This window comes from Ursus maritimus, unplaced genomic scaffold (genome assembly GCF_017311325.1).
Source record: "Ursus maritimus isolate PB19 unplaced genomic scaffold, ASM1731132v1 scaffold_123, whole genome shotgun sequence".
Classification (NCBI taxonomy): Eukaryota; Metazoa; Chordata; class Mammalia; order Carnivora; family Ursidae; genus Ursus; species Ursus maritimus.
In genome coordinates this window covers 27,883-40,333 of record NW_024423598.1, presented here as the reverse complement: position 1 = coordinate 40,333, position 12,451 = coordinate 27,883, and the positions used below count along the sequence as shown (strand labels likewise).

General features: G+C 48.4%; 2 gene segments (V, D, J or C); one reads left to right on the top strand and one right to left on the bottom strand.

Moving 5' to 3' along the window:
• Nucleotides 1-429: 429 nt before the first annotated feature.
• Nucleotides 430-2,030, top strand: LOC103680446. The segment is given in 2 exon segments: nucleotides 430-904; nucleotides 1,143-2,030. Coding segments are annotated over 2 exon segments (375 nt in total).
• Nucleotides 2,031-3,897: 1,867 nt separating this feature from the next.
• On the bottom strand, nucleotides 3,898-11,747 carry LOC103680445. The segment is given in 5 exon segments: nucleotides 3,898-4,858; nucleotides 5,993-6,124; nucleotides 6,470-6,535; nucleotides 7,114-7,392; nucleotides 11,597-11,747. Coding segments are annotated over 4 exon segments (540 nt in total).
• Nucleotides 11,748-12,451: the final 704 nt, after the last annotated feature.

Genomic DNA, 12,451 nt, shown 5'->3' with positions numbered 1-12,451 from the left:
ACAGCAGCTCCCCCCGTGGGAGGCTCTGCTTCGGGGGAGAATCTGCCAGCTGGAGCCCTGCGTGGGCTGCAAAGGGCCTCCTGAGAGATGGAAGGTCGCGCTGTGTGACATGCAAGAAGCACTCTCGGGGGCAGGGTATGCCCCCAAGCATCAGAGAGAGAGAAGACTTCTGGAATTCAGGGCTGGGAGTGATTTTAGAAGTGCTCTTGGGCGCCTGGGTGGCACAGCGGTTAAGCGTCTGCCTTCGGCTCAGGGCGTGATCCCGGCGTTGTGGGATCGAGTCCCACATCAGGCTCCTCCGCTATGAGCCTGCTTCTTCCTCTCCCACTCCCCCTGCTTGTGTTCCCTCTCTCGCTGGCTGTCTCTATCTCTGTCAAATAAATAAATAAAATCTTCAAAAAAAAAAAAAAAGAAGTGCTCTTGTTCAACCCTCTTCCCTCCCTCTTCCCACGGAGGACTAGGAGATGAGCCCGATGGGTGACAGTGGCCCGGCACCCAGTCCGCGGCCTGAGGATACAGGAAGGGTGGGGAAGCCTCTCGTGTAGCAGCTGGGTGTCTAAGCATGGGATCGCCGGGCTTGCAGGTTCTGTTTCTCTGTGTGTGTGTTTCGGTAATTCATTTTCCTGTCGTTTACAGAAGGGTTCCTTCAAGATGGATTGAGGACCGAAAGAACAATAATGACAACAGTTTCTTGGGCGGAAGCCGTTGCCTGGGAGAGTTACAACTCATTCAGTCACATGACCGTCAGGGCGGCCCGTCTGCTCCTATTCCCTCCCACCAGGTCTTCCCTCAGAAGCCCTGAGATGGTCTCAGAGACCTCAGGAACCCCAATTTATTCTCCAGCCTCTGCCCTGACAGCAAGGGAAGATGATTTTTCTTGCGGGCTTGAGCCTTTTGCTTTCCTGTGAGTACTCTCTCGCGTACGTTCCTCATGTCCTTCCACGCCGTTTCCCTTTCTCTGGCTTTAAGCCCTTGGCCTGTTTCTCTCGACACTTGGTTTTCCAGGGATTCTCTGCCTTTGACTTTCATCTCTGTGTCGTCCTCCTGCCTCTGCCCGCGGAGTTCCGTCGGGGGGAGCCCGTGTGGGGCCCAGTGCCTTTGGAAGCGCAGGGCTTCGCATCTGCTCTTTCTGCTCTTCACAGGCAGGGGCGTGCTGTGTGACGAAGTGACCCAGCGCTCCCCGGACCAGACAGTGGCCAGTGGCAGTAAGGTGACGCTGCTCTGCACTTATTACACAACCCAGTCAAACCCCGACTTGTACTGGTACCGAATACGGCCAGACCGCGCCTTTCAGTTTATCCTTTACAGAGATAACACTCTATCCAAAAATGCAGATTTTACCGGGCATCGGTTTTCTGTGCTGCATGATCAGTCCCGGAGAACCTTCCATTTAGTGATCTCCCCGGTGGAGCCTGAAGACAGTGCCACTTACTACTGTGCCATGAGCCCCCACAGTGACGCAGGTGCCCAGGAGGTCTGAACGTAAACCCAGGCACAGCCTCCTCGAGCCACCTCTCAGGGCAGCTCACGGCCCCAGACACGGGATCCTTCGTCCCAGCTATTTTGTGTCCCGGCCTGGCCTTCGGAGGTGCCCTACAGGGTCTGCTAAATGATAAAAAGCCAGCTCCCCCCGGCTTCGGCTGGAGCGGGGCACCTCCCCCTTTCTGACTCAGTGGGCCCTGGTGGCGGAGAGGGGGAGAGGTACGTCTGAAGAATTCTCATCTTTGTGTCCCCAGTGCCCCTCTCACTCACGCCTGACAGCGCGGGGCTGACACGTATGTGCTCGAGTCCTGTGACGGTGTCAGAATGGGGCAGGTGAAGGGCCAGGCCAGGGAGCGCTCCTCAAGAGGGGCTTTATTTTACCTTCCATCATTTATCCATTATTGTGACTCGGTCTGTTTTCTTTTTAAGACTCAAAATTAGAAAGTTACTTCAGGGCCGCCTGGGTGGCACAGCGGTTAAGCGTCTGCCTTCGGCTCAGGGTGTGATCCCGGCGTTCTGGGATCGAGCCCCACATCAGGCTCCTCCACTATGAGCCTGCTTCTTCCTCTCCCACTCCCCCTGCTTGTGTTCCCTCTCTCTCTGGCTGTCTCTATCTCTGTCGAATAAATAAATAAAATCTTAAAAAAAAAAAAAAAAGAAAGTTACTTCAAAAATTTTTCCCTGAGTCACCTTCTTCTGCAGCCTCTTGTACAACCATGTACTTTCCTGAATGCTCTCTGACACCACCATTTGACTCACTTTATTTGGAGAACATTTTTCTTTCACCGGAGAGCATTGAGATACTCCCAGGAAGTTGTCTGTGATTCCCAGAACCCCAGCTTCAAAGTCCCTGGGTCTGGAGCTCAGGGGCGTCTCCAAGGAAGGTAATCGTCTCCAGGGGAAGCCCAGGATGTGATGTCAAAAGTAGATACACCTTAAGCCCTGGGAAGGAGTCACTCTTTCCTTCATTTCTGTTGAACTCTCTGCCTTAAAACAACGATTAGAGTTGTGAGACGTAACCTGGGAGGGGGTAGAAGCCTTAGCTATGATTTTATAGGGAAAGCACTGGAGCCCAGAGACGTGAGGGACGTTCATTCCCAAGGTCAGAGAGCTGGTTAACGACAGAGCCAACGGGTGGTGCCGCACTTTAGGGGTCTCCCTGGCAGCGGCATCCTTCCAGGCTTTAGGTGCTCTGATAGCAGTTTATTTGGGCTTCAAAACATGTGGGCGAAGAGCAGTCACTATAGGGAGGAATGTGGAGAACACGGCTCAGGGAGCCGAAGGCCGTGGGCAACTCACTCAGCCTTCGGGGTCGCCCTCTGCCCAGGACTGTGTGCGGTGGTCTTCTCAGGGTTGTTGTGGGCTTAAATGAGGTGCTGTATGTGAAAGCTCTGGAAAACTAGAATCCACAGGATGGTGCCCCTCCAGACCTGAAGACACCCACAATCCCCCTCGGCTCCTACAATTAATCTTTTCTGGAGGCTCCTTTTGGTGGAGGGAATTAGGGATCCTGTGATAAGCTAGAATTTTTTTTTTTTTTGCCACCAAAATGGACCCGAGGGTGGCTCATTTATATGCTAATTATAGGACAATCCTGAAGTCCAGTTCAGCTGAAATCAAATCAACACCTTGTCCTTGGCTTGGGGATGCAGTCTGTCTTGTAGAAGGAACTTCGGGCTGGCGCTCTTGACAATGTGGTTCTGCTCACAGCTACGTCCTTGCCTAACTGAATGACTTTGGACAGGGTACCTTACCTTTTCGGGGGGCATATTTTTTCCAACTGAAAAATGAGGATGTGATCTTTTTGTTCTCAGCTACTCACAGAAACATGCTGATGTTGCCCAAGGTAACAGAGGGGAATGTTTTGGAAAGAGGTGTTCTTTATACATATGAGGTGCTGTTGTCTGGAGTCTTTAACGGTGTTTCCCGGATGGACCTGCTTATCCACCTAGATGGTCCGGAGCTCACTGACTCCGAGTGCTACTGAGTCTTTCTTTACTTTGGGCTGTGAAGACATACAGGGGAGTCTGCAGATGGCGATGGCAAGGGGAGTTAGTGAGGGCTGCTCTTTCACTTGTGACCTCATAAGCCCCCACTTGACACCCTACGTAGTGCCCCAGGTGCCGAGGAAACCAGGCGCAGGGACTCTGCTGCCTGAGGGGATGCACTTGGAAGAAGCTATAGCCTTGCCGAGGTGGGAGTAGCAGAGCTCATCGGCCACAGAAGGGTCATTGCTGCGAAACAGCAGCGACAGCAGGAAACCCAGGTCCCCGAGGCAGGAGCCTGCAGGCCTGGGGCTCAGGAAGCCGCAGCATGGTCTATAAGCTCAGTTTGGTTTCTGTCTGCCTAATGGTGGGTTCACAGCACCCACTTTCCCCCTGCGGTGGTGTGTTATGAATAAAGCCAGAGGCAAGGCACACTCAATGCACTTTTATAAATGCAACAGAGAACAGCACTGGGAAGGGCAGAAAACCATCAACAACATGGGGCAGGCAAGAATTATTGTCCCCTGCCCTCAAATTCCCTGTGTACAGATTGGCAGACAAAACCCGGTAAAGATCATCTTTTTACAGCTGAAATCGAGGGGTCTCATTCCTCTTCCCTCCCTCCAGAAACACTTGCACAGTTCGTTGCTTGAAAGCAGGCCCACGTCTTACTCATCTTTGCACCCTCGGCTCAGTGCCTGGAACTTAGAGGGAGTCAACTCACGTTTGTTACATCAATTAATAGAAAGAAGTGCATTTTCTTTGTATTTTACTCTGATCTTTGCTAATAGCTTGGAGTGTATTTGGCTGAGGTTTTAGAAACCCCACTGGCTGCTTGAGAAGTCCAATGTAATTTTGTTTGTAAGGTACTAAGAAAAGCAGAAAGTGCGTTTGTGGCTGAGAATGCCAGCTCAGGGCAAACCTAGTGCTGGGCTGAGCAGAGCCAGTCACGTTAGGTAAAGGGCATCTGCTCTCTGTCCCCCAGGGTCTATTTTCCTCAGGGACCACGGAGCTGGGAATCTGTAGGCTCCCGCTTTCTACTTCTGAAGGCAAAGAAAGTCAAAGGAACAAAACACCTTTTTCAAAGTGTATCCGTTGTAGAAATAAAAAAGAAAACGAGTCCTATATCTCTTTATAAAGCAGCATATAAAGCAGTTAGGACCATACCCCCCCTACTCCCCAGGACTTTTGTCTTTCCACCAGGCTGGAAAATGAGCTGGGTTTGTTGCCTTCGAAGAAAAACCAGTTTGGGTAACAGCCATTTCAGCAAGGCTGGGATAGGTCCACTTGAATCACCGAGAAGTTGGAAGCCTAGCAGACAGCTCCTCTGTAGGCTTTTGTGAAGACATAACATGAGAGTCTCATAGTGGAGCCTTCTCGTGCCGGTCAGCCTGCAAGTGAAGGACAACTGTCAGAGCGTCATAGATCACAGACCACCAGGGCTGGGAGCAATCGTAGTCCTCGGATCATGTGGGGGGGCCAGCACTTGCCCTGGTTGTACCGTTGCAGGTCTCGCTAATCCATTGTGGCATGGTTCGCTTCTGCACGTGGGCATACTTCAGCGAGTCAGTAGTAGCTTATCATGCAACCCATTTGCTCCCCTCAGTCATAGCTCTTTTGCTTTTTGGGTGCAAAAACTCAGGCCCAGAGACGTGGCGTGACCAGGCTAGGGTAGCATAGTGTTAGTGACAAGGTCAGGGTGAAAACCCACATGTCCTGACTCCTAGTGTAGGGCTCTTTTTAGATAGCCACCCTACCTGTGTCCTTGGGACTCCTGGAAACCAGTCACCCATTTGGAAGCGACTGGATGTATTTTCAGGCTGGGGTGGATCAGTCCCACACTCAAAATCGAGATCAGGAGTTGGGACTGAGGAGTGTTTGGGGTACTAGGGAAGGGGCTTTGTAGGCAAACCGAGGCCCCAGTTTGAACTTCGTGTCCGAGATTACCCGAAGAGGGAATGCAAGGGGCAGGCACATAAGGGCTCAGCTGTGGCTTTGCATGCATCTCGAGTGGCTAGTGCTGGGTCGGTCCCTACGAATGGGGGTGTAGGTCCATCCCGAAGTTGGGCTGGTTTACACACTGGAGTCCTGTGGTAAAGGAACAGGAGCTGGCATCCCTTTTGTCTAGGCAAAGGCAGGTTCTAGAATTCCTTTGGGTGAAGCTTTACTAACGGCCTTGCGAATAACCCATGGCCTCTTGGCCAGATACACAAAATAGTAAATAAAGGAAACTATTTCTCCTTACTTAGCTCCACAATTTTTTTAGCTCCTGGGTGGGAGGTGGGGATTATTGGCTGGGATTACATTGTACTACATAAGGCATTTTGAGCCTGGCTTGAAATAAGAGGCTAAGAGGAGATGGGGCATTATGCCGAGTATCTGAGGCGGCCCACCTTATTAAATCATATGTCTCTATGTGTTTTTCCTTTCCCAAGGCTTCTTGGCCTCTTATATTCTTAAACGCCTTTTCTCTCTGTGCGGGATAGTTTCAGCGGGGGTAGGAATAAGAAGCAGCTAATTCTTACCTTAAAAGAAAAATAACTTGGCAGTCAAGAGAAAGTTGATGGCCAGACTCTTGGCAAACACCATTCGGAGCCCCAGCACCGTGAGGGACAGCGTGTTCACCTTTCTGGCTGTGAACTGTGAGCTGCGATAAACTGTGGTTGAACAAGAGTAAAGATGGTGGCTTTAGCAAGAGACTAAGTTCCCTTCCAGAAACTGGGGCCACAGCACTGGCTACCAGTCTGCCCCGGATCACCAGCATTGTGCCTGGTCTGCCAGCCCAGCTTGCCGCCGGACAGCCCTCGGGGACCCCAGGCTGCGGCTCACTCTCAGCCTTGCTTACACCCAGGCGAGCTCTGCTGAGAGACTCAGAGGGAACCAACTGGGCTCAGGTATGGTTTTTATTTTCTTTTGAAAGCTGCTGACTTTTGGCCCCCTCTGACAATGACAGGGTTTGCTTTAACCCTCAGTTCTGAAGTTGACCCTTAGTTCCAACTAACCTTTGGACCCAGAGAGGCTCTCTGAAGTTCGCTCCATGTTGTGCGGTTCTGTTGGTTTTACGTTACCTAGAACAAAGAGCAGTGGTCAGGGATTCACTGGCAACCACGGGGCTCAAAGGATTTCAGGTTTTAAAAGTGGAGGAGACTCTAAGTAAGTCAACTGAGGACCGGGGTATGACTTGGTTAAGGTCAGACAGCTATTCACATGGCCAACATTCTTCCTATTCTGGGTTTTTTTGTTTTTTGTTTTGGTTATACTATGAGGCCCACCTTCCTCATTCGTAGGAAGAACTAAGATTCTCAATCCCATGATAGGCCAGGCTGTCCTTTGTTTTGGCATTCACGCTGGATTAGACTGCATATGAACTTTTAACCGAGAGTCTAGTTGTAGACAGTCATTAGTATGAAGGAGACAGCGGTTGGTGAAGAAGAGATGGGGGATGAAATAGGACGGGCTTGATCTCAGATTCCAGCTAAGGGACACAGGGTTCAATTCCAAATCAATGATGGGCCCTCGTTGGGCCTTAGTCTTGTTTCCAGCACGATGCCACACTGAGAGTGTCAAGAGTTTACATCTCCAACTTTCCTTTCCCTCAACTCTTCTTCCCTACAATTCTAGCCCCTTGAAGCTAGATACAACCTACCTGAGGAATTTTTCTTCGGTTCAAAGTCAGTGGAGCGCACGATTTCGTTGTTGTGTTCCACTGAGCAGGTCACTAACTCTGCATCTTCGTACCGACCAAGCTTGACAGCACTGTACTTCCCACTGGGAGAGACGACGATAGCACGGTCAAATTCTTCTATTTTCTTGGTTGATTCGAGTCTTATGTTTATAGGCTTAGGGTAGAAATCCTTCACCAGACAAGCAACAGCCGTCCCATTTCTCATGGTGAAAACGGATGGTTTGGCAGGAGGCTGGCTTCCTGTAAATGTAATCAATTTATTTGGAAAGATGGTTATCCACAAGTGTGGGAGTTAACCAATGGTGTTCACTTCAATTCTGCTGGGGCCAAATGTTACAATCTAGACTTTCCCGCATCCTGTGAGTGACCTGGGCTCCTTAGCACCCCCACGAAAGGGTGGCCAAGGGAAGAAGAAATGAAAGGCAGTCAGTTTGACTTCTAGTTAGGAGCTGCTAAGTGACATGGCTAGAGCAGAGATGGAAAAGAACAACTACAAAGAAGTTTCTAGATCGTCTGAGTTTCAATCATCTATATTTTATTAGTCAATCCTCTGGACAGTTGCAGTCAGGCTGAGTAGCTGTCTGCATCAGTTGGTTTATTTTAAATAAATCAGCCCTTGGAGTGAGAGCAGGCTGGGGGCTCGTTCTTGGCATTGTGTCAAAGAATCAGGGTCTGATTCTGAACCGTGACTGGTTCAAATACTCTGAGGATGGTAGTGTTGGGGTCACTTCAGGGTGTCATTCCCATTTTACAGACCAGAAAGGATAACCACTGAAGTTAAGGGGTACACCTCTCTGACTTTGGGCGAATACTTATTCTTTTGTAAGGGATTATCCTGTAGTTTCTTTTCAGTCTTTAATCAGAAATGACAACCGTCATTCCCAGGAAGTCCTAATAGACATAAAAGCAGTTTAAACCCAGTTCTTGCCTTATTCGGAGTGAAGTTGTGGAATGTCGGTCTCAATAATTGGATCTCCCCCGGCCTCCTCTGCATTCATACCTTTCTCTGAGCTCTACCAGCCACCTGCCACTCTGTCCCTGCATCTTTTCCGTTCCTTGAAACTGAATGTTTTAAAGCTTTGGGGGAGGAAGTAATGATTCTTTCCCATCATGACTTACTGCAGTTTCTGAATTATGATAAATTTCAGCCATGGCAACTTGGATTCTTAGGCTATCTTTAAATAACTGTGTTTTTTTTTAAAGATACTATTTATTTATTTGAGAGAGAGAGAGAGAGAGTGAGAGCGTGCATGATGGAGGGGCTACAGAGGGAGAAGCATACTCTCCACTGAGCAGGGAGCCTGATGCAGGGCTCAATCCCAGGACCCCGAGATCATGACCTGAGCCGAAGGCAGACGCTTAACCGGCTGAGCCACCCAGGTGCCCCAATCTTCAAATATAACTGTTACAAAAGGAGGGGGGCACTGAAAGTGCCTGAAATCAGGAGACGCAACCAATCTGTGAATGGTGATCTGGATATATTTCCAATCACAAGCTTAACTGCTAATTTTCAATATTAATTGCTTGTGTGAATATAGCTCTAATATTTAAAACTTAGGTGAGTTTTGGGGCACCTGAGTGGCTCAGTCTGTTAAGTGTCTGACTCTTGATTTCAGCTCAAGTCACGATCTCATGGCGGTGAGACTGACCCTGCCTCAGGCTCCACACTCAGTACAGAGTCTGCTTAAAATTCTTTCCCTCTCCCTCTTGCCCCCCACCGCTCACACTCTCTCTCTCTCTCAAAAAACAAAACAAAACAGGGGCGCCTGGGTGGCTCAGTCGTTAAGCATCTGCCTTCGGCTCAGGGCGTGATCCCGGAGTCCTGGGATCGAGCCCCACATCAGGCTCCTCTGCTGGGAGCTTGCTTCTTCCTCTCCCACTCCCCCTGCCTGTGTTCCCTCTCTCGCTGGCTGTCTCTCTGTCAAATAAATAAATAAAATATTTAAAACAAAACAAAACAAAACCATAAACCTTAGGTGAGTTTTAAAACTTGTGATATCAAATTAAGAATGTTGAATTCCAGTGTACTTTTATTTACTATGACCTACGATCAAGACCCAAGATAATGCTAAATGAAAAGTCTCGGTAATGAGTGAGTAAATGCAATGATTTTTCTAATGTTCTGTCCTGAATTTGGAGTTGGGTTTTAGCTGTGAAGCTCATGGTAGTAGAGTTATAACCAAATTAACTGGCTGTATCTGGTTGAGATGGAGTGTTTGCTAGTCTGGAAGTTCCTGCTGATCACCGTTTTATAAATGGCCAATCACGGCCTTCCTAGGGAATCAGCGGTTCGGAGAAGCCCCCTCATTGCTAGCATCAAGATTCTCCACTTGATTCTCTGCCTGGAAGCTCAGCTGAAAGACTGGATTCTGATTTAGGTGCTCAGGGCAGGAAACTTATTCTTAAGAATCTGGTTCTGGGGCGCCTGGGTGGCACAGGGGTTAAGCGTCTGCCTTCGGCTCAGGGTGTGATCCCCGCGTTCTGGGATCGAGCCCCACATCAGGCTCCTCTGCTATGAGCCTGCTTCTTCCTCTCCCACTCCCCCTGCTTGTGTTCCCTCTCTCTCTGGCTGTCTCTATCTCTGTCGAATAAATAAATAAAATCTTAAAAAAAAAAAAAAAAGAATCTGGTTCCTTCTACTTTTGGCTTTAGTTCTAGACAAGAGGGAGGCTGGGGATTTTCTTCAAGGGGCTCTCCTGGAATCTAATTTCAACCTATGTGAGAAAACCTTCTTTGTTTTGCTTTCCGGCATCTCTGAAGCCACTGATAACAGACACTGATAACTCCCGCAGTAACGGCTTGAAAAACCACACTTTCTGCTCGTTCACCTGCCTTCAGACTTGTGACATTTCTTGCTCACTCTACTGACCTTGGTCACATGTATTCTGGTTGATTTTCAAGGGAGTTATGAGGTACAGCGAAAGGAAACTAGTCCATTAAAAATAAACAACAAAACAAAATAATCCTGTCTCCTTGGTTACCTAAGAGCTTGACCCAATCCTAGCCGGATGTACTTGGATAATTAAGGCTAGCTTGGGATTTTAAGGCAGTTGTCAGCCATCACTCCAGGCTAGAGAGACCTGGTTTGAATAATTTGAACAATGTAATATAGCTGACACCCAAATGTCTGGAGAAGGTAATACACTTATGATATTGGGCTCTTAATCTGTCAGCGTTTCAGATAACTCATAATGTATTCATCTGGTAAAAAGTTTTTCTCAGACCCTCGTTCTCATGGAATACCTATCTATTGAAAACAATTACTTGAAAGTGAAGTGTTTTATCTAATCCACTCTTTGGTATCATGGTAACTAAAGAAAAGGTTATCTGACTGAATTGAACCTTTAAAAAAACACAGAATTCATTTAATATCATCGCCCTATGCAACCCAGTCTATTTTATATTTAACTTCACCCATAATCTGAAGTTGGGTAAAATTTGCACCCTTGTAGTCCAAAATTTAAAGATTTCATTGTTTATTTTTTGGACAATTTCCCGTCTTTCTTCTTGGCCTCCCAGTATAACCACATTTCAGTGTGGGTTCCAGAACGCTATGTGAACAATTGCTGTTTTAATTCAGACTTTCTCTTTTCATGAGTACCGATCCAATGCTAAGGTTACGTGCTGGTCAACAATACCAGAAGAAGTAGATCCCTCTCCCGAACAGTCTTTCTTACGTTATACACGTGGAAATCATCTATGTTTTAGACTCACATAGAGAGTCCTACCAGCTCTCTAAGAACTGTACCATCTGTAACAAATGTCACTCACAATTTCAAGGCTCTCTGCCAATATGAGATTTACCGTGAACGCTGAAATACAAGTTTGCTCTCCCTGCTTGCTCTGACCTGGTTCACCACCTCTCTCCTTTGAAGCGTCCAAGCTCGAGGACACTTGTCTGCGGGTTGCAATGAGGCATGTGCCTCAGTCGGCTTAGCCAAAGAGATGGGTAAGAATGAAACAACCTTCTGGAGACTTTGGGCCACAGCATCCCTGCCTATCCCTAGCCCCCTTTATGTGCTCCAATAATTACTATAATTTTTCTGGTTTCCTTGGCTGCTCTGAAGATTTCAGAAGTAAGGGGGGCTACAGTTTTTTTTTCCTTCCTTTTTTTAAAGTAGGATCCACACCCAGCATGGACCCCAATGCAGGGCTTGAACTCACGACCCTGAGATCAAGACCTGAGCTGAGATCAAGGGTCGGATGCTTGACCGACCGAGCCGCCCAGGTGCCCCAGGGCTATAGTTTTAATATATGCTTTTTAAAAACACAACTAGTTACAGAGCTACTTTAGTGACTCAGCCTGGCCACTTAACTCTGGCCAACCCCCGCACCTGGGCCACTCCATCTAGTTCTACTTTCCCAAGTAATGCAAACTGGATGGCAGCCCCGGTGCCAGGACTCAGTTTATCCCTAGAAATATAGGGGGGAAAAGTCAACTCACGTGGCTCCACGAAGAGTCTGGTACCAGCTCCAAAAAACATCTGTCGAGTATCCCAGGAGCACATCGCAACACTGCCTTACAAGTAACCAGCCTGGGGCTGGCCCTGGGGCCTGTGCTGGAACATCTGTGCTCTGCCTCCCCCCTCCTGGGTCACAGCCTAGAGACCCCACAGCTCAGAGAACTACAAAGCTGCCCTTGATGAGATCAAGCGGCTGAGTGCACAGAGTCTCAGTTCCCTTTGAAGCTAATAACAGCTTGCTGGATGAGGTCGTGAGCACGAAATCCCAGGAAGCAGGAAGCACTGGGACAGGAGACAGGGCTGACATCGAGGGAGAGAGGAAGGTGACAGGTGACTGGTAGCTGCCTTCAAGATGGAAAATGTAACTGCCAGTTTATTGGTAGGCCTCTCCAAGAAGAACACGATAGCTTGGGAACAGGGATGGGGCACTGACTGGTGACATTTCTTATAATGAGTGTCTGGCTGAAGAGGGTTTAGACACAGGTCTCGTTCTCATATTCTGGTTCCTTCTCTTGGGTCACACATTTTGCTTTTTGATTAGAAACCTAATTTCTTCCCCATCACTCAGACTGTCTCACAATAATAAGGAATCTGTCTCCTAATTCCCTGAGCCCAGGGAAAGGCTTTCTAAGGATCTCGGGTTGAATAAGAAGTTGTTAGCCGACGGGGAGCCCAGTGGTGTCGTGGGTCACGGTTGTGGGTCCGAGAAGCCGGTGCTTGCTTTGGACTGTTTATTTTCATTTTATAATTTCTCATGTCTCTTAAGCATCACTTTCACCTCTTTCCTTCTTCCCTAAGGCTCCCAAAGGCACAGCTTTAGAGATTTGATTCTAACA